Consider the following 22087-nt stretch of genomic DNA (forward strand, 5'->3'; position numbering starts at 1 on the left):
TCAGTGGCAGGAATAATTTTTGTCCTGTCCTGGTTTTTTTTCTATGGGTGTCTCAGAGAATGGTGGGATTAAGGGAGGACTCCTTTTTTCTTTAAATTCCCCAGGGCAAACCCCAGATGGGTCTTCCTTCTTGCTTGTTTATGCCAGGAAGAACTCTGAAGTTTACTCTGTCTACTGGAACATGCAGAGTGCAGTAGAGGTTTATTCGTCTATGCACTGTAATGATGGGGTTGTGAGGTCCTCGTCAAACTTGTTTCCATTTTATTCCTTTAAAAAATGTTTCCCATTCCATCATCCTGTGTCTTGACTCCTAATAATTTTGTTTATTGGCATGTGTAAGTTTTGCCTGGGAATATCTACACATTGCCTGGGAAGTATAAAATCTCCAATGTGGCAGGTTTATCCCTTTGTCCCTCTAAGTCACTAGTTGGTAATTTTTCTTTTTATTCATATACATTTTACCAGGGATTATGGAGTCTCTTTGACCCTGGCAGTGAATCACTAAATCTGGCTTACCTTTTTCTATACTTGGGTTGATCATTATTACTAAGGTTTTCCTGATGTTCTTCCTCTTCAGGTGGGCTGATATTCAGTCAGTTGACATTAATAGGATTGAACTCTTTTTTTGCAGTGAGATTCAGTTGTTACTTGTTTGTGCTTCTGCCTTGGGGGGCATTGAATATTTTGAATATCTATGAAATGTCTAAGATTCCTTGCTTTACCAATGTCTGTGGCCTCCTCATTGTCTTTGGGAGTGTTCTAACTGGACTGTTTATAGTTGTTATATGGACCTTATGCACTAAAATAATGACATTTATTTATTCTATGACCACTGTGTTTCCCTGTCATACGTTACTCAGCTTCTGCTTTTAACTGGGTACATATTCTTAACTATATCATTATCTCCAGATTGTAGCATTTTGTTTTCTACTTCTTTCTTCCTCCCTATTTCCTTCCTTCCTTCCCTCCTCTCTTTCCACTCATATGGTTTAGTGGCATGTGAGAACTTCAGTATGGTTAGAGACTCTGCCAATGGGGATAAATTTCATGTACTGTACAATGCTGATGTCATCTGGTTTCTTGACATATGTCCTGTACTAACTCTCAATGAAAGAGATAATTAATGAAGACATGTGTTTTAACAAAGTTATATAACTGCATCAAAAGTCACGTGTTGTAGGTGCCCCCCCCATGTTTTAAAGCAATTCAGAAGTACAAGTTAATAAAAATTAATAAAAGAGATCAAAATAATTTACATTTTTAACATATTATTTCTACACTACAGAGGGTATTTTTAAACATATCTTGTGGAACCCACAGCCTTCTTTGGCAATCACTGATTCAAAGTACAAATCAAAATCCCTATATGTATCTGGATTACTCTCACAGTAAAATACAAATGTCTTATATTGGTCGTATTCTGATTGAATGACTTTTTAAGACCCGGGTTTAAAGAGCTATAGTTTACATAGAGTTAAATTCACTCTTTTAGATGTACAGTTTGAAGAGCTTTGAGAAAAATATACCATCATGTAACTACCAATACAGAAAGCTGTATAACCTTTCCTTTACTCCAAAATGTTGCCTCCTGCCCCATTGTAGTCAATCCATATCTCTGTCAGTTCCTGACAACCACTGATTTGATTTCTGTCCCTATAGTTTTTCATTTTCCAGAATGTCATACAAATGGAATCATAAAGTATATAGCCTTTTACTTCTGGCTTCTTTCACTTAGCATATTTTTAAATTTTTCACCAATGTTGTTGCATATATCAGTAATTTATTCCTTAATGTAGCTGAGAGGTATTCTATCATATGGATGTTCTGCAATTTGAGTATCCAATTACCAGTAGATTTGTAGTTTTTGGCAATTATGATTAAAGTTGTTAAACATTCTAGAATAGGTCTTTGTGTATACATAAGTTTTCATTTCTCTTGAGTAAATACTTAGGAATGGGATTTCTTGGTTTTATGGTAGGTGTGTGCTTAACTACATTAGAAATTGTCAAACTGTTTTCTAAAGTAGCTGTGACATTTTGCATTTCCACCAGCAATGTATGAGAGTTCCAGTTGATACACATCATTGCTAGAAGTCGATACTATCTGTATTTTATTTTATTTTTAATATTAGCTATTCCTTTTTTTAACTTTGAACCTTTTTTTAAAATTTTATTATTATTATACTTTTAAGTTTAGAGTACATGTGCACAACGTGCAGGTTTGTTACATATGTATACATGTGCCATGTTGGTGTGCTGCAACCATTAACTCATCATTTAGCATTAGGTATATCTCCTAATGCTATCCCTCTCCCTTCCCCCCACCACACAACAGTCCCCGCTGTGTGATGTTCCCCTTTCTGTGTCCATGTGTTCTCATTGTTCAATTCCCACCTATGAGTGAGAACATGCAGTGTTTGGTTTTTGTCCTTGGGATAGTTTGCTGAGAATGATGGTTTCCAGTTTCATCCATGTCCCTACAAAGGACATGAACTCATCATTTTTTATGGCTGCATAGTATTCCATGGTGTACATGTGCCACATTTTCTTAATCCAGTCTATCATTGTTGGACATTTAGGTTGGTTTCAAGTCTTTGCTATTGTGAATAGTGCCACTATAAACATACATGTGCGTGTGTCTTTATAGCAGCATGATTTATAGTCCTTTGGGTATATACCCAGTAATGGGATGGCTGGGTCAAATGGTATTTCTAGTTCTAGATCCCTGAGGAATCACCACACTGACTTCCACAATGGTTGAACTAGTTTACAGTCCCACCAACAGTGTAAAAGTGTTCCTATTTCTCCACATCCTCTCCAGCACCTGTTGTTTCCTGACTTTTTAATGATTGCCTTTCTAACTGGTATGAGATGGTATCTCATTGTGGTTTTGATTTGCATTTCTCTGATGGCCAGTAATGATGAGCATTTTTTCATGTGTTTTTTGGCTGCATAAATGTCTTCTTTTGAGAAGTGTCTGTTCATATCATTCACTGACTTTTTGATGGGGTTGTTTTTTTTTTCTTGTAAATTTGTTTGAGTTCATTGTAGATTCTGGATATTAGCCCTTTGTCAGATGAGTAGATCGCAAAAATTTTCTCCCATTTTGTATGTTGCCTGTTCACTCTGATGGTAGTTTCTTTTGCTGTACAGAAGCTCTTTAGTTGAATTAGATCCCATTTGTCAATTTTGGCTTTTGTTGCCATTGCTTTTGGTGTTTTAAATGTGAAGTCCTTGCCCATGCCTATGTCCTGAATGGTATTGCCTAGGTTTTCTTCTAGGGTTTTTATGGTTTTAGGTCTAACATGTAAGTCTTTAATCCATCTTGAATTAATTTTAGTATAAGGTGTAAGGAAGGGATCCAGTTTCAGCTTTCTACATATGGCTAGCCAGTTTTCCCAGCACTGTTTATTAAATAGGGAATTGTTTCCCCATTGCTTGTTTTTCTCAGGTTTGTCAAAGATCAGATAGTTGTAGATATGCGGCATTATTTCTGAGGCCTCTGTTCTGTTCCATTGGTCTATATCTCTGTTTTGGTACCAGTACCATGCTGTTTTGGTTACCGTAGCCTTGTAGTATAGTTTGAAGTCAGGTGGCGTGATGCCTCCAGCTTTGTTCTTTTGGCTTAGGATTGACTTGGTGATGCAGGCTCTTTTTTGGTTCCATATGAACTTTAAAGTAGTTTTTTCCAATTCTGTGAAGAAAGTCATTGGTAGCTTGATGGGGATGGCATTGAATCTATAAATTACCTTGGGCAGTATGGCCATTTTCACGATATTGATTCTTCCTACCCATGAGCATGGAATGTTCTTCCATTTGTTTGTATCCTCTTTTATTTCATTGAGCAGTGGTTTGTAGTTCTCCTTGAAGAGGTCCTTCACAACCCTTGTAAGTTGGATTCCTAGGTATTTTATTCTCTTTGAAGCAATTGTGAATGGGAGTTCACTCATGATTTGGCTCTCTGTTTGTCTGTTATTGGTGTATAAGAATGCTTGTGACTTTTTCACATTGATTTTGTATCCTGAGACTTTGGTGAAGTTGCTTATCAGCTTGAGGAGATTTTGGGCTGAGACGATGGGGTTTTCTAGATATACAATCATGTCATCTGCAAATAGGGACAATTTGACTTCCTCTTTTCCTAATTGAATACTCTTTATTTCCTTCTCCTACCTGATTTCCCTGGCCAGGACTTCCAACACTATGTTGAATAAGAGTGGTGAGAGAGGGCATCCCTGTCTTGTGCCAGTTTTCAAAGGGAATGCTTCCAGTTTTTGCCCATTCAGTATGATATTGGCTGTGGGTTTGTCATAGATAGCTCTTATTATTTTGAGATACATCCCATCAGTACCTAATTTATTGAGAGTTTTTAGCATGAAGGGTTGTTGAATTTTGTCAAAGGCCTTTTCTGCATCTATTGAGATAATCATGTGGTTTTTGTCCTTGGTTCTGTTTATATGTTGGATTACATTTATTGATTTGTGTATGTTGAACCATCCTTGCATCCCAGGGATGAAGCCCACTTGATCATGGTGGATAAGCTTTTTGATGGGCTGCTGGATCCGATTTGCCAGTATTTTATTGAGGATTTTTGCATCAATGTTCATCAAGGATATTGGTCTAAAATTGTCTTTTTTGGTTGTGTCTCTGCCAGTCTTTGGTATCAGGATGATGCTGGCCTCATAAAATGAGTTAGGGAGGATTCCCTCTTTTTCTATTGATTGGAATAGTTTCAGAAGGAATGGTACCACCTCCTTTTTGTACCTCTGTTAGAATTTGGCTGTGAATCCATCAGGTCCTGGACTTTTTTTGGTTGGTAAGCTATTGATTATTGCCTCAATTTCAGCTCCTGTTATTGGTCTATTCAGAGATTCAACTTCTTCCTGGTTTACTCTTGGGAGGATGTATGTGTCGAGGAATTTATCCATTTCTTCTAGATTTTCTAGTTTATTTGCATAGAGGTGTTTATAGTATTCTCTGATGCTAGTTTGTATTTCTGTGGGATGGGTGGTGATATCCCCTTTATCATTTTTTATTACATCTGTTTGATTCTTCTCTTTTTTCTTTTTTATTAGTCTTGCTAGCAGTCTATCAATTTTGTTGATCTTTTCAAAAAACCAGCTCCTGGATTCATTGATTTTTTGAAGGGTTTTTTGTGTCTCTATTTCCTTCAGTTCTGCTCTGATCTTAGTTATTTCTTGCCTTCTGCTAGCTTTTGAATGTGTTTGCTCTTGCTTTTCTAGTTCTTTTAATTGTGATGTTAGGTTATCAATTTTAGATCTTTCCTGCTTTCTCTTGTGGGCATTTAGTGCTATAAATTTCCCTCTACACACTGCTTTGAATGTGTCCCAGAGATTCTGGTATGTTGTGTCTTTGTTCTCGTTGGTTTCAAAGAACATCTTTATTTCTTCCTTCATTTCATTATGTACCCAGTAGTCATTCAGGAGCAGGTTGTTCAGTTTCCATGTAGTTGAGTGGTTTTGAGTGAGTTTCTTAATCCTGAGTTCTAGTTTGATTGCACTGTGGTCTGAGAGACAGTTTGTTATAATTTCTGTTCTTTTCCATTTGCTGAGGAGTGCTTTACTTCCAACTATGTGGTCAGTTTTGGAGTGGGTGTGATGTGGTGCTGAATAGAATGTATATTTTGTTGATTTAGGGTGGAGAGTTCTGTAGATGTCTATTAGGTCCGCTTGGTGCAGAGCTGAGTTCAATTCCTGGATATTGTTAACTTTCTGTCTCATTGATCTGTCTAATGTTGAGAGTGGGGTGTTAAAGTCTCCCATTATTGTTGTGTGGGAGTCTAAGTCTCTTTGTAGGTCACTAAGGACTTGCTTTATGAATCTGGGTGCTCCTGTATTGGGTGCATATATATTTAGGATAGTTAGCTCTTCTTGTTGAATTGGTCCCTTTACCATTATGTAATGGCCTTCTTTGTCTCTTTTGATCTTTGTTGGTTTAAAGTCTGTTTTATCAGAGACTAGGATTGCAACCCCTGCCTTTTTTTGTTTTCCATTTGCTTGGTAGATCTTCCTCCATCCCTTTATTTTGAGCCTATGTGTGTCTCTGCACATGAGATGGGCTTCCTGAATACAGCACACTGATGAGTCTTGACTCTTTATCCAATTTGCCAGTCTGGGTCTTTTAATTGTAGCATTTAGCCCATTTACATTTAAAGTTAATATTGTTATGTGTGAATTTGATCCTGTCATTATGATGTTAGCTGGTTATTTTGCTCGTTAGTTGATGTAGTTTCTTCCTAGCCTTGATGTTCTTTACAATTTGGCATGTTTTTGCAGTGCCTGGTACCGGTTGTTCCTTTCCATGTTTAGTGCTTCCTTTAGGAGCTCTTTTACGGCAGGCCTGGTGGTGACAAAATCTCTCAGCATTTGCTTATCTGTAAAGTATTTTATTTCTCCTTCACTTATGAAGCTTAGTTTGGCTGGATATGAAATTCTGGGTTGAAAATTCTTTTCTTTAAGAATGTTGAATATTGGCCCCCACTCTCTTCTGGCTTGTAGAGTTTCTGCCAAGAGATCAGCTGTTAGTCTGATGGGCTTCCCTTTGTGGGTAACCTGACCTTTCTCTCTGGCTGCCCTTAACATTTTTTTCCTTCATTTCAACTTTGGTGAATCTGACAATTATGTGTCTTGGAGTTGCTCTTCTTGAGGAGTATCTTTGTGGCATTCTCTGTATTTCCTGAATTTGAATGTTGTCCTGCCTTGCTAGATTGGGGAAGTTCTCCTGGATAATATCCTGCAGAGTGTTTTCCAACTTGGTTCCATTCTCCTCATCACTTTCAGGTACACCAATCAGACATAGATTTGGTCTTTTCACATAGTCCCATATTTCTTGCAGTCTTTGTTCATTTCTTTTTATTCTTTTTTCTCTAAATTTCTATTCTCGCTTCATTTCATTCATTTCGTCTTCCATCGCTGATACCCTTTCTTCCAGTTAATCACATCGGTTACTGAGGCTTCTGCATTCGTCATGTAGCTCTCGTGCCTTGGTTTTCCACTCCATCAGGTCCTTTAAGGACTTCTCTGCATTGGTTATTCTAGTTATACATTCGTCTAATTTTTTTTCAAAGCTTTTAACTTCTTTGCCATCGGTTTGAATTTCCTCCTGTAGCTCGGAGTAGTTTGATCATCTGAAGCCTTCTTCTCTCAGCTCGTCAAAGTCATTCTCCGTCCAGCTTTGTTCCATTGCTGGTGAGGAGCTGCGTTCCTTTGGAGGAGGAGAGGCACTCTGATTTTTAGAGTTTCCAGTTTTTCTGCTCTTTTTTTTCCCCATCTTTGTGGTTTTATCTACCTTTGGTCTTTGATGATGGTGACGTACAGATGGATTTTTGGTGTGGATGTCCTTTCTGTTTGTTAGTTTTCCTTCTGACAGACAGGACCCTCAGCTGCAGGTCTGTTGGAGTTTGCTAGAGGTCCACTCCAGACCCTGTTTGCCTGGGTATCAGCAGCGGTGGCTGCAGAACAGCGGATATTGGTGAACTGCAGATGCTGCTGCCTGATTGTTCCTCTGGAAGTTTTGTCTCAGAGCAGTATCCGGCCGTGTGAGGTGTCAGTCTGCCCCTACTGGGAGGTGCCTCCCAATTAGGCTACTCAGGGGTCAGGGACCCACTTGAGGAGGCAGTCTGCCCGTTCTCAGATCTCATGCTGGGAGACCCACTACTCTCTTCAAAGCTGTCAGAGAGGGGCATTTGTCTCATTGTGGTTTTACTTGCATATCCTCAATTACTAATGCTGTTGAGCATATTTTCATGTGTTCACTTGCTATTCATATGTCTTTTCTGATGAGGTGTCTGTTTAAATTCACTATTTTTATTTGGTTATTCAATAATAATCTTATTATTGAATTTCGAGAGTTCTTTATATATTTTGGATAAAAGTCCTTCATCACATAGGTGTTTTGCAAGTATTGTCTCCCAATCTGGGTTTTCTTTTCATGTTATTTTTTGAAAAGAAGTTGTTTTCAAGTCCAATTTATTAATTTTTTATGGTCCATGCTTTTTAAATCCTAATAAATCTTTGCCTAGACCAAAATCTTAAAGATTTTCTACTTTTTTTTTACAAGTTATAATTTTTGGTTTTATATTTAGGTCGCTAACCCATTTTGAGTAATTTTGTATATCTTCTTAGCTGAGGGGTCAAGAAGAATATTTTGGTGTGTGATGTCCAGTTGTTCCGTACCATTTGTTGAAAAGACTGCCATTTCTTCATTTAATTACCTTTGTCCAAAATCTGTTGGCTATATTTGATGGTCTGTTTGCATTCTATTGACCTATAGGTCAATCCTATGTCAATAAGAAACTGTCTTAATTACCATAGCCTTGAAATCAGGTAGTATGAATCTTATAACTTTTGTATTTTTTTCTCAAAATTTGTCTGGCTGTTCTGGTTCCTTTGCTTTTTCCACATACATTTTGGAGTTAGCTTCTCAATTTCTATGAAAAACCTACTGGGATTTTGATTGAGATTGCAATAATTCTACAGAAATGTTGGGGAGATACAACATCCTAAAATTAGTATTTCAGTTATTCAGTCAAAGAACATGGTATATTTCTCTATTTATTTAGGTCTTATTTAATTTATCTCATCAGTGTGTTGAAGTCTTCAGCATTCAAATCTTGTACATAGTTATCCTCCCTTAGTATTTCACAGTTTTTGATGATATTACAAATGGTACTCTTTAAAACTTGAAATTCCAAATTTTATTGTGTAGAAATAAAATAAATTATTTTATATTGACTTTGTGTCTGGCATTATTATTAAACTTACTTATTAGGTCTCATAGCTTCATAGCTTTTTTTTGGTAGCTCCATTGGGATTTTCTACATACATCATCTTGTCTGTAAATGCAATTTTACTTCTTCCCTTCCAATCCGTACATAATTTATTTATTTTTCAGGCCTTATTGTAATTGGCTAGGATCGCCAATGTAATGCTAAATAAAAGTGGTGAAAGCAAACATCCTTGCCTTGTTTCTGATTTTAGGGGAAAAGCATTCTATGTTTTACCATATGATATTAATCATAGGCTTTTTATTTTTTGTTTTTTTGTAAATGCCTTTAATCAGGTTGAGGAAGATCCATTAAACTCTTACTATGCTAAATGTCTTTTATCATTATTTGTGGAATGTTGTTAATGCTTTTTCTGTAAAAATTGAGATGATTTTTTTCTCCATTTTAGTCTGTTGATATGGTGAATAATATTGATTGATTGATTTGCAAATGTTGAACCATCCATACATTCCCAGGATAAACTCCATTTGGTCATAATGTATTATTCTTTTTCCTTATCATCAGCTTTGATTAATAGCATTTCGTTAAGGACTTCTTTGTCTATGTTTATGAGAGATATTGATCTGAATTTTTCTTTATTTGTTATTTTCTAGTTTGGGTATCAGGTTAATGCTGGTATTATAAAATATGTTGAAGAGTTTTTCTTCCTTTCCTCACATAATTGTCATCTGGCTTGCATAACTTATATTATTTGTGCTTCAGTTGGAGCCTGGAGTGCTACAAGATTTTTTTCAACGATTTTCCACTCTAAATTTTCAGTAGTCTCTTCATACTTGTGCCACCAGCAGAGAGTCTCTCTTCTTACTCTTGTTCACATGACAGCAGTTGACTGCTGTTATTATCAGGTGCTAGGCTCATGGTGAGGTAGGAAGTACTGTCTGTTGTCCTGTCTAGCCACAGCCTTAGCGGGGCTCTATGAACATGGACCTTTAGGGTAAGGCTTTCTCATCATTCTTTCCTCTCCCCATGGCAGCTAACCTCTGATTTGTATATGTGGTTGGTCTTTGGTCAGATATATTTTCTTGCCTCTTTCTCAGGCTGCTTTTCATTCATGTAAGAACTGGGTTAGAGAGGGTTCCCTCCAGGGCAGAGGTTTTTCCCTTCTACTTCTCCCTGAGCAGCAATGGATCTCTGCCTTTGTCCTGGAAATTAGGGGGTTTCCTATCTCTCCCTCCCAGGCAAGTAAGTTTTGCTTCTACCCTTCCACCAGAAGCAAGGGATTTTTGCCTGGGTTCAGGAGAGGGTTTGCTGCTTCTCCTCTAGTGTCTTAAGGCTTTGCTTCTCATGACAGAAAGGTTCTGTGGGGTTGTATGTCTGTCCCCCAGCAACAGCTGATTACCTTCTGCATACCAGAACCAGTGACATGGACTCTTTTAGGTCTCCTGCTTTGTCCTGAGTCATTTTTCTGAGCTTCTGGTTAAAGACTGTGAAAAAGAACTTGGCAGTAAGTGTGTACGTGTTGGGGTTCCAGATATTCCAAACTGACAAAGCTAACGCATGCTTTACTTTTAAAAGTTCATTAAAATTTCAGCTTGTATGACAGTCACTTCTGTCTCCATGCTTGGACAGAGGTTCATATGTTTTGTCTTTCTTTAAAGGGGCTGATTACCCTTTGGAATTCACTTTAACTCAGTTCCCTGATAGGCTCAAGGAAAGTTATGATTTCGTATGTTATCTAGAGATTTATCATTATTAAGTTATGAATGACATTCCTTTACAGCTTTTTATATCCTAAGTGGAAGTGTAACTGGTGCTTTTGAAAAAATATACGTATGGGTCTTATTTGGGGAATTTTTGTTATTAAGTATGCTTTAGGAAGAAGCAGATGCTTTCTAAGGCATACTTGCAAAGACTTGCTTTTTATATAATGGTTATTACTACATTTTTTATTTAAATTTTTATTATTTGAATTGCTATACATTAAAATCATACTTTAAAGTATAATACACTATACTTGACCATTTTTTGTATACGGTTCTCTGGATTTTAACATATATAAAGATTCATATAACCACCACCACAGTCAGAAAAGTTTCATCACCCTCACAACTTCCTTGGTTTGTCCTTTTATAGCCACACCCTTCCCCACCTGTAACACCTGGCAACACTGATCTTTTCACCACAGCTATACTTTTGTCTTTTTGAAAATGTCATATAAATGAAATCACAAGGTATTGTAAACACACCCTAGGTGACCCACCCCTTATATAATCCCCATGGTAAGAAAACACTTTTGGCTTCTATCGTCATTGTCATTATTAATAATAATACTAATGTTGTTATACAGAGTGAGTTGGTTATGGCCCTCTCTTCCAGGAAATAACCATCTAATTATTAAATAAGATCATATGTCGAGTGCTTGAGAACATTGCCTGGCACATAGAAAACTTGTGTAGGTATTAGATATTATTATATCTGTAATGTTATCTATCTTTATCATAAAAATATTAATATTGCAGTATTAGCATTTGCTATTATTAGTTATCCTTTTTGTCCACCTCCTTCTACAAATTGGTGAAATAGAAAATATTGTTCATGGAATTAATCTTTTCCTTTGCATTTCATTTTGAAAATGGTGCCGTAGTATAGCATTTCCTGATTTATGTGCAATCTAGAAAATATCCAAAATAAAGCAAAAAATATTTTAACATAATTATCATACTCTGTGGGCATTTGTTTTTTTCCAAACATGTGAAATGAAGGCAGAATGAAAAATACTGCATTATAAAATATATAATAAAATAAATCTCTTCATTTAAATAAAGCCATATATATATTGGCCTGATAATCCTCTTTAGATTATGTATTAATACCTTGAAAGCATTGAAAGGATTAATTGTATAATAAGAATTATGTTATTTTCATTGTAATTTTTTTTTTTTTTTTGAGACAGAGTCTCGCTTTGTCGCCCAGGCTGGAGTGCAGTGGTGCTATCTTGGCTCACTGCAAGCTCTGCCTCCTGGGTTCATGCCATTCTCCTGCCTCAGCCTCCCAAGTAGCTGGGACTACAGGCACCCGCCACCAAGCCTGGCTAATTTTTTTTTTTTTTTTGTATTTTTAGTAGAGACGGGGTTTCACCGTGTTAGCCAGAATGGTCTTGATCTCCTGACCTCGTGATCCACCTGTCTCGGCCTCCCAAAGTGCTGGGATTACAGGCATGAGCCACTGAGCCCAGCCTTTTCATTGTAATTTGTATAAGATCAACTATTTTGTTCTAGTACTAGAAAAAAAGACTGGAAAACAGAGAGGCTTTGGTAAGATAGAAGTTTAATGTTCCACTAACTTAAAGAGATTGGAATGAGGTGATCCCCATTATTGAGTGGTTTAGGGTCACACGTCCCTAGTGAGTTGCATCCTTTTCCGAAGTCACTTTGTGGTCCAGAAAGGCTGCCTGAATTCTCTATCATGATCAAATTCTGGAAAGCAAGAGAAAGGGGGAAAGTGGAAAAAAAAAAAGCCGAAGCTGGTTATTTATCCCCCTTTAGAGATGCCTTCTCTAGAATCTTCACAGCAATTTCTGCTTGCATTCTTTGGCAAGAAATTCCATCACATGACCATGGCTTGCAGTGAGGGAGTCTGGGAAAGACAATATTTTAGGAGATTAAACTGCCACCTTCAATACAACTGGTGTTCTGCTAATGAGGAAGAATGCAAAGAGTGGATCTTGGGTGAGCAACTAGAAGTTTCTGTCTCATTCATTACAAATACGATATACGATTGTAAACAAAAATTAAACCAGTAACAGAAGTCTATAAAAGATTGTAAGGGAAAATTTCCTGTGACAGAGAGAACACTACATGTTTGTCAACCTCTGTCTCATTTTTCTCCTGGGGTCACAGGGAGATTACATTACCCAGCCTCTATGCCAGTTGGGGATCCATGCCTAAATTCTGGTTAGTGGACTGTTAACTAGCAGTGATGTTTGCCAGACCTGACCACTAAAACCTTCCATATGGCTCTCCATCCTCCCTCTTGTTTAGGCTGTTAGCTAGATGCAAAGAATGTAATGAAGGTCTGTAAGACCCAAGTAGATGGTAGAGCCACAGGATGGAAGAAGATTGGGTCTCTTAATGACTGCTTAGAACAGAGAAACTTGCCCCTATTTGGCCACGTGATGCCTTACGTTGAACCTTGACATCAGCAAAATAAACTTTTGGGGGATTGAACCTCTGAGATTTAGGGGTTGTTTATAGCACACAGCATTATATACTCTAATTATTAGAGTCCCCAGTAATACACCAGCCTAGAGATGGCTTTCATTGATTTATTGGTATTTTTATTTTAATATTAATGCTTATATAAAGGTGAATGTTAAAATTGTAATTATGTATATATGAGTAATACTACATATTATATGATACAGAAGCCAAATAAAATACTTTATTCCCCAAATCATCACTAGTGATAATTACAATTGACTTTCTGAGTTAAATCAGAAATCTATACTTAAATTTAACATAGAATTTTGATGAACAGAATGTACAAAGTATATTTTGGACCTGTAAATAAAGACATAAATTTTTAAAAATTAATTCCCCTCACATTGAATCACCCAAGTGAAAACAACAAAACATAAGAAACAGAATTGCTGGCCGGGCGCGGTGGCTCACGCCTGTAATCCTAGCACTTTGGAAGGCCGAGGCAGGCGGATCATGAGGTCAGGAGATCGAGACCATCCTGGCTAACACGGTGAAACACCTTCTCTACTAAAAATGCAAAAAATTAGCCGGGCATGGTGGCGGGCGCCTGTAGTCCCAGCTACTCGGGAGGCTGAGGCAGGAGAATGGCGTGAACCCGGGAGGCGGAGCTTGCAGTGAGCCGAGATCGCGCCACTGCACTCCAGCCTGGGCGACAGAGTAAGACTCCGTCTCAAAAAAAAAAATAAAATAAAATAAAAAATAAAAATAAAAAAAGAAACAATTGTTAATTATTGATGAGGGAATATGAAATGAGTGCTTTCCTGGTAAGCCAATGATTTTAACATCTAGCAAGAAATAATCACATATGTGAAGAAATCTGTGAAACTTTCCTGAAGGGTTTTAGAGAAGAACTGAATAAAAGTAGAGACGTACCATGTCCTGGAAACAGAAAGAAAAACAAAAGAATTATAAAGAAATAAAGTCTCCCTCAAATAATGTACAGTTTTTGTGTAATCCAAATCAATATCCTTAGCGGTCTATTTTAATGGACTTGACCAGCTGGGTTTAAAATTCACCTATGGGGTTAAGATGCCAGAGATGGCAAGAAAAAAATATGTAAGGAATATTAGTAACTGTGTTTTGATTGAAATATGATAAAGTGATTTGCTACCTCTTTTCTTCAAGAAATCACACACCCTAAGGGTTTGAATAGAAATTAAGCACACTTGTTGACATTTCACTTAAAAGTTTTTTAAAAAGGAACATTACTGCAGTTCAACACTTCAGAGGTTTCTCTTGGCAATTCCCCCTCCCCTGATCCAGGCAGGGGCTTTCTGTTCTTCATACAGCCAGGGGGCGGACCCTCCTCTGAGCCTCTAGGAAAGGACTGTGCCTGGCCAGTCTTGGGGGAGGAGCTGCATTTCACCAGGCTGCAGCTGACAAGAAGCTTCAAGGTAATGGCTGTCTCAAAGCTACTTATTTTCTAGTGACTTCTCAGGTTCTTAGAGTAAAGATAAGAAAAATAGGGATGGCAGTCTTGCAGTGGTGGGAAAGGTGTGTGGTTTTAAGAATTGCTGGCATTTTGAAGGAGTTAATCCTCTGGAATTTTTGTATCTTCCAATGCTTTAGAAGTCCACAGTGGGAGAAGGAGTGATCAGATTACAGCCTCTAAATTAAGGCTTCAGTGCAGCATGACTGTTCCTGCTAATTTATTGAGTTGGCATCCCCTGTTTATATTGTTAGACACTCCGTTATTGTTTGAATATTTAGGCATTTATTAATTTGCACAGAAAAATAACTTAGAAGTATTTGACAGTATGGGGGGAAATACACCTATAAGTTGATTGATACATAAAAAGACTGTATGTGTCACATGTACATGAGCATGGAAAAGGGATCAAATATGTAGTTGAGTGAAGATACTTGCACATAATATATGCATGTATATATGTGATTCTTAAAATCTGGATAATCTCTCATGTTAACAGCATTTCTATGTGGCCAGGTCACCATTTTAATATTATGTTTTAACCTATTTCAGCATCTTTAGAGTAGATTACTCAGTGATTATTTTTATAATCATGAAAGAAAAAGGAAGCTGAAACAGCATACCCATTTTGTTTCAAATACATAAACACACATAGACACACAAAGACATGCTCCCATATCCCCCCTGTCTTCTGCCAATAGTGGAAATTTTCCTGGACTTGATCAAGTGGGTAGCGCAGTTGCCGTGTCAACTACAGGCCTGCATGTGTCCTCCCTGCAGTTTATTCTTTCAGATTACAGATACCAGCATGGTCAGGAAGAGCCATGTTTCTGTATCATCTAAGTTTAAGAGTGAGAAACAGAGGATTTGGTTTATTTCTATACGCAGTTTTCAAAATATTATATGGCATGGTACATCTGTACAATGAAATACTATGCATTTGGCAAATGCCTGAGAAACAGTATAAGGTGAAAAAAATTATATAATAGAACATACTATATGTTCTCACCTAAGAATAAATATGTATGTTAGTATACCTATGTATGTTACTACATACAAATCAGGAAAAACATATCTATGAAAGTTTTAACAGGATTACTTGCATAGTTGTAGAGACAGGGATGGCTTTACCATTTTCTACTTTTTAAAATTATTAATATATATTTATCTGGGGTTTGTTACATCTTCGGGGAAATATTGAGATAAATGCTACAGGCTTGGGGGAAAACCTCATTTAAAGTAATTTATATCAAATTATGTGGAAAATATTTAGGTGAATGATGTTCAAGCTATGCTCTTGAGTGGAATCTGAAGCTGGTTTCAAATTTTCAAATGAGATACATTTATCTTTATATGTAAAAAAACTTCTAGAAATACATATAGTAAATATTGATAGTGGTTATTTGTCTAGAGTTGTACTTTATTTTACATATACCTTTTTGCATCTTCTCAATTTTTAATAAGCTTCTGGATGTTTTCATAATCAGAAACACTGTAGTTGAAGACATTATGATCTGGTTAGGATCCCACACAACAAAACCTTTAAATTTAACATAGAAAATTCTAGAAGCCTGAGAAGACTCCTGGCTAGCTGTATGTAGTCCTTACGGAATAAGGATGGAAACTACATCTGATAGTGAGTGAAGTCCCCTTCAACTCATGAGCAGTTCTGGTTGTCATCATAAGAGGGCACTAGACAGATTTTCTAAATTTTCTCCAGCCAACCATTGTTATGAAGTAGACAAACAAAGCAATGAATCTATTTTGTATTAGTAAACTATGAGACAGCATGTAATTGCAATTCCATTGAAAAAAAATTGTATGTGTAAAGAAGAAAAATTCCACATGATAACTGATGTGAGCATTCAAACAAAATCTACATTCTGACTCATAGTATACACAAGACAATTGTTACTTCTTTTTTGCCTATCTCCACTCCACCATACTTTTTTTCAGAGATGATTTCAACATAAACAAAATAGCATAAATTTATCCCAGAGAGCATTTCAAATTATAAAAATAAGAAGGAAAATAAACATGGCATCTACATCATGGATGAAATTTTGCCTCATTCCTATGTTTTAGAATGACATGCCTGTTAAAGTTTAGGTAGGGAAAATTCTTGACACTTTTCCCATTTCGTTGGTTTTATTCCCTGCCTTCCTTTTGAACAGCATAGGTTAATATCAGAGAAGCACATGACCTGGGCAATCTGCATGTGATGCCAGCCAAGCCCTGGAAAGACAGTGCAACCACAGAAGTGCCGAGCTGGGTAAAGGCCCTGCTGGACAAGCAGTTGGAGTGAAAATCAAGACAGCCGGACCACAGGACCAGACCCACCAGGATCCACATGACAGTGGGTAAGACTCTTCCCATTTCATAAAACATTTCACGGTAGAAACATGTTGAGAACTTGGAGAATAATGTATTTTGCCTCCTGCTCTATAGCCATCCTAGCATTTTAAATTAAAAGCCATATTTCATGTTAGAATCATGTTAGGTTGATGATTTGGGGTACAATTCATTTTGCCCCCTGCTCTATAGCCATCCTAGCATTTTAAATTAAAAGCCATATTTCATGTTAGAATCATGTTAGGTTGATGATTTGGGGTACAATTCATTTTGCCCCCTGTTCTGCAGCCATGACACTTTATAATTAAAAGTCGTAACTTCTAGTTTGGAGAAGAATCTCACTTTTTAAACGATTATAAAGAAATCACGCAAGAGGCTATTCAGGTGTCTCCCTGAGGTTCAGGCCAATGGCCTGACTCTCCAATCCTTTATAATGATCCTATCCAAGAAGTTGTCATAGCAGTAATTCTGAATCTCTGCCTTCTAAAATTATGCTTTTAAAAGAGTCATTGTATTTTTGTCTGGGTCCAGGAGATACAGACCCTATTGTCTTTGTCTGCCTGCTCCAGGTGAACAGTGGAGCACTTGCAGCTTAAAAAATACAAAGCTGTGTTTTCAACTAGAACATTGCTCCTCAAAGAGTTCTTTTTAAACATGTAGCATTAGAGGCACTTGAGAACTTTTTAGAAATACGAACTTTTGAGCACAAGCCAAACCTTCTGAATAAAACTCTCATGATGGGGCCTAGAAATATAAGTCCTTCAGATGATTCTGACACATGTTAAGTTTGGAGACCCACTGCTATAAGGATGACATTAGGGACACAAAAGTACCAAAGTATGTAATTACATAGAGTTCCTGACATCCCATCACAAGCTCTCCCGCCTCTGCTGCCATGTACATACATTCACTCCTTAGTAAGCATGTTCAATAATGAGGGCAAGTTCTTCAATCTGAGGTATTATAAAACAACTTTTCTGGTTTTTGTCCACCCCTCCCCCCCGCAATCTTATATTATGCTGCCTCCTCTGTCTCATGCCCCACTGCGCATTGTTCTTTTATCCCTTCTCCATTTGTAATTGCTCACCTCCCGTTTTGGCGAAATAATCGTATTTGCTGATACTTTTATTCTTTTCCTTTTCCCTATTTCAGTATCTTCCGGTATCATCCTATTCAAACAACATGTTCAAGCATCCTTGGAAAATTGAGGTGGAGAACAGGCCACACAAGCTGTAAACCCTTTGTAGTCATAAGACGAAAGAGGCTTTGTTAAGAGTATTGTTTTGGGTAGAACTTGCATTAGCAGTGACAAAGATAGCCACCTCAACCTTTGGTAATAACGCTTGGCACACAAATATAAACCATAATGGAGTCTGAGTATGTCCTATGCAACTGGAAAGACCAGTTATGGCCAGCAAAAGTTTTGTCCAGATCTGAAACTTCAACAAACAGTAAGAGGAAAAAGGCATTTTCTCTAGAAGTTCAAATACTCTCACTAGATGAAAAAATTAAATTGGACAGCACAGAAACAAAGATCCTAAATAAATCTCAAATTGAAGCCATTGCTGCCTCATTAGGACTACAGTCAGAGGACAGTGCTCCACCTACAGAGGAAACTGCCTATGGAAGATCACTAAAAGTGGCACTGGGTATTCTGAATGAGAGAACAAATTTGAGTCAAGCAAGCACTTCAGATGAAGAGGAGATCACTATGCAGTCTCAAAATGTACCACAAAAACAGTCCGATTCACCCCCTCATAAAAAATACCGGCAGGATGAAGGTGACTTACCAGGGTGTCTTGAGGAAAGGGAAAACTCAGCATGCTTGTTAGCATCTTCAGAGAGTGATGATTCCCTGTATGATGATAAATCACAAGCACCCACAATGGTCGATACTATTCCAAGTGAAGTGGAAACAAAGTCATTACAAAACTCTAGCTGGTGCGAGACTTTCCCTTCACTTTCAGAAGATAATGATGAAAAAGAGAACAAGAATAAGATTGTTATCTCAGCAGTTATGTCTGTGCATTCTGCAGTCAAAGAGGAAAGTGCATGTGTTAAAGATGAAAAGTTTGCTCCACCTTTGTCACCTTTGTCATCAGATATCCTCATTATGCCCAAAGCTTTGAAAGAAGAGAGCCAGGATACCTGCCCAGAGACCCTGGCTGTTCCCTCTGAATGCTCTGCTTTCTCAGAGAATATTGAGGATCCTGGAGAGGGTCCCTCAAATCCATGCTTAGATACCAGCCAGAATCAACCTTCCATGGAATCAGAGATGGGGGCTGCAGCATGCCCTGGGAGTTGTTCAAGGGAATGCGAGGTTTCATTTAGTGCCTCTAACCCTGTCTGGGATTATTCACATCTTATGAGTAGTGAAAGAAATTTTCAGAGACTGGATTTTGAAGAACTTGAGGAAGAAGGTCAAGCCTCTGACAAGTCATTGCTTCCAAGTCGCATTAATCTTTCTCTATTAGATGATGATGAGGAAGACGAAGAACTTCCACGCTTCATTTTACATTATGAGACACGTCCGTTTGAAACAGGAATGATAGTCTGGTTTAAATATCAGAAATATCCATTTTGGCCAGCAGTGATAAAAAGTATCAGACGAAAAGAGAGGAAAGCAAGTGTGCTTTTTGTTGAGGCAAACATGAATTCTGAAAAGAAGGGCATTAGAGTAAATTTTAGAAGATTAAAGAAATTTGATTGTAAAGAGAAACAAATGCTAGTGGACAAAGCCAGGGAGGATTATAGTGAGAGTATTGACTGGTGCATCTCACTAATTTGTGACTACAGAGTTAGAATAGGTTGTGGTTCTTTCACGGGCTCTTTGCTTGAGTATTATGCTGCTGATATTAGTTACCCAGTTAGGAAAGAAACAAAACAGGATACTTTCAGGAACAAATTTCCAAAGCTGCATAATGAAGATGCCAGGGAACCGATGGCTGTAACTTCCCAGACCAAGAAAATGTCCTTCCAAAAAATTCTCCCTGACCGGATGAAGGCTGCTCGGGACCGAGCCAACAAGAACCTGGTGGACTTCATTGTGAATGCAAAGGGAACAGAGAACCATCTTCTGGCCATTATAAATGGCACAAAAGGATCCAGATGGCTGAAATCATTTTTGAATGCAAATAGGTTCACACCCTGTATTGAAACATACTTTGAGGATGAAGATCAGTTGGATGAAGTGGTGAAATATTTACAAGAAGTCTGCAATCAAGTAGATCAAATAATGCCAACTTGGATAAAAGATGATAAAATTAAATTTATCCTAGAAGTTCTTCTGCCAGAAGCAATTATTTGTTCAATTTCTGCTGTTGATGGGTTAGATTATGAGGCAGCTGAAGCAAAGTATCTAAAAGGACCATGTCTAGGCTACAGGGAAAGAGAATTATTTGATGCAAAAATAATATATGAAAAGAGACGAAAAGCACCAACAAATGAAGCTCACTAAATGTGCTGAAAGTTGAAACCATGACAGGGAGCTCTCATGGATACTAGTTGAAAAAAATCTCTGAACAATTCTCTCTAATACATATTTTCTGCAAATGGGAGCATGGATAGTGTGTTCACTTTTTTTTGAGATCTCTAGGATCTGTGGTTATAATTACATCTTTATTTCCTTTTCTTGCGCTTCTTCAAAGTTAATTTTGTCAACATATTTCAGCAGTTCTACTTTCCCGTACATTTTTTAGAAAGCATAATTCCTAAATGATTTTGAAGGGAAAGTACTATTTTGTTTTATGACACTTTTGAGTCTATGCTGTATTGTTAAATATATTCTGCACAATTATTTTAATGTTAAAATTGCACTGGTGTTAGATATTAACGAAGATGATTGGAAAAAAGTCTGAAAGATACATCATTTCTATATTCCTTGCTTAATTTTTATAAAATATTGGGTTTTCCCTTAAGATAGTTGAAGTATTTTTCTTGCCATGCCTATTTATTTTTGCAAAAAAAATTATCTGCTATATAGAACCAAAGATAGATTCGCTTTGCTATATATTATAACTATACTTGCTTTTGCAATAAAACAACTTGTAATTCAAAAATGAAGATTATCTGCATATAGTATTTATGTGTGTGAATAACATCTTGGCATGCAGAAAATAATTTTGGCTGCTTTGAACAGGATTGTTCATTCTACACTTCCCTGAAATTCCATTTTTGGGAGTGTCTATCCTTCAATGGCTGAATAGTTCCTTAAATCAGACAAGCTCCTGGCTATCTTCATAACCAGCAGTGAGTAGATCTTCTTAATATAGCTGTCTGACCACATGTGGAAGGCAGCTAGACTTATTGTATTTACAGCCTGGCCACTCTAGACATATGAATCCAGGCTGACTGCTTAAGTGCCCATCTCGTTTGATATAAACTGTAGAAAAGGCAAGCACTTTGTTCTGAGTCTTTTATCTCCAAATACATAGTTGTCTCAAACCAAGCAAGCTTTATCAAAATGGCTTATTTGCAGAATAGTTCCAATGATATAAATGCCAACTGGCAAGTCATTCCAAACTGCTTGAAGGAGTAGATGAACCAGAATCTGAGAATTTGGAAATAGGTCACAGAAAAAGCCTCCATTTGGCTAAATATGACAATTATCTGAGTATGGTTAAATACATACAATTAAATGTCTGAAGCCAATGAGTTGTTTATTCTAACTTGAAATATATTTTTGTGAGAATAAATGTTAGAAAAGTTAGTTTATTTTGGAAACCTGCCATGAAAGGAAATTCTAAAGGCTTAACATGAAACTGTCTGCATTTCTACCTGTTAGACAATGGTTGCTCTTGGGCTCTTGTTATACAGTCATATGGCTACACGTTTATGTAAAGTTTGCAAAAGTTTGGTGTTTTGATTTATAATAAAACTGTTATATTATTCACCTTGGATTTTTACTTCATCCTACTTGAAATTGTGCAGCTACATAAGTGGTGTTTCTCCAAATTTAATACACACACACACACACACAATGTATATATATGATTTGTTTGGAATTTTTGGTTCTTGTAGTTACCATCATTTTAACACTTGCTATAAGTTATCATTCTAAATAAGTATTCCCTTTCATGTTGATTTTGTATTACTTTAATAGAAAGCCTACCGAATTTTATAAGCTGCATGTCCCACAAAACCTTCTTTGGACCCTGACTAAAAAAGACCAAGACTTCTTGGACATACAGCCTCTATCAATCCACATACCTTCCCCATTGCCCTAAGAAGTAATTTACAACAAACCATCATCACACTGTATGTGGATTTTATACCCTCGATAAAACACACTTTATTTGCTCTATAA

The 22087-nt window shown here is 37.1% G+C and overlaps 1 protein-coding gene across 8 annotated transcripts in view; it reads left to right on the forward strand.

The window, feature by feature from the left end:
• The window catches only part of PWWP3B (PWWP domain containing 3B), a 35018-nt gene extending 13340 nt beyond the window's left edge, over positions 1-21678 (forward strand). For 6 of the 8 annotated variants that reach the window (XM_001142845.6, XM_009439446.3, XM_001142997.4 and 3 more), the window contains 2 exons: positions 16605-16790; positions 17935-21678. In XM_001142845.6, coding sequence (XP_001142845.1) covers positions 18149-20239 — 2091 coding nt within the window. In that variant the 5' untranslated portion in view covers positions 16605-16790; positions 17935-18148 and the 3' untranslated portion in view covers positions 20240-21678. Of the gene's footprint in view, positions 1-14290; positions 14396-16604; positions 16791-17934 lie in introns of those variants that run through there. The other 2 variants (XM_009439447.5, XM_009439445.3) reach the window with 2 other exon arrangements.
• Positions 21679-22087: the final 409 nt, after the last annotated feature.

Source organism: Pan troglodytes, chromosome X, assembly GCF_028858775.2.
Source record: "Pan troglodytes isolate AG18354 chromosome X, NHGRI_mPanTro3-v2.0_pri, whole genome shotgun sequence".
Lineage (NCBI taxonomy): Eukaryota > Metazoa > Chordata > Mammalia > Primates > Hominidae > Pan > Pan troglodytes.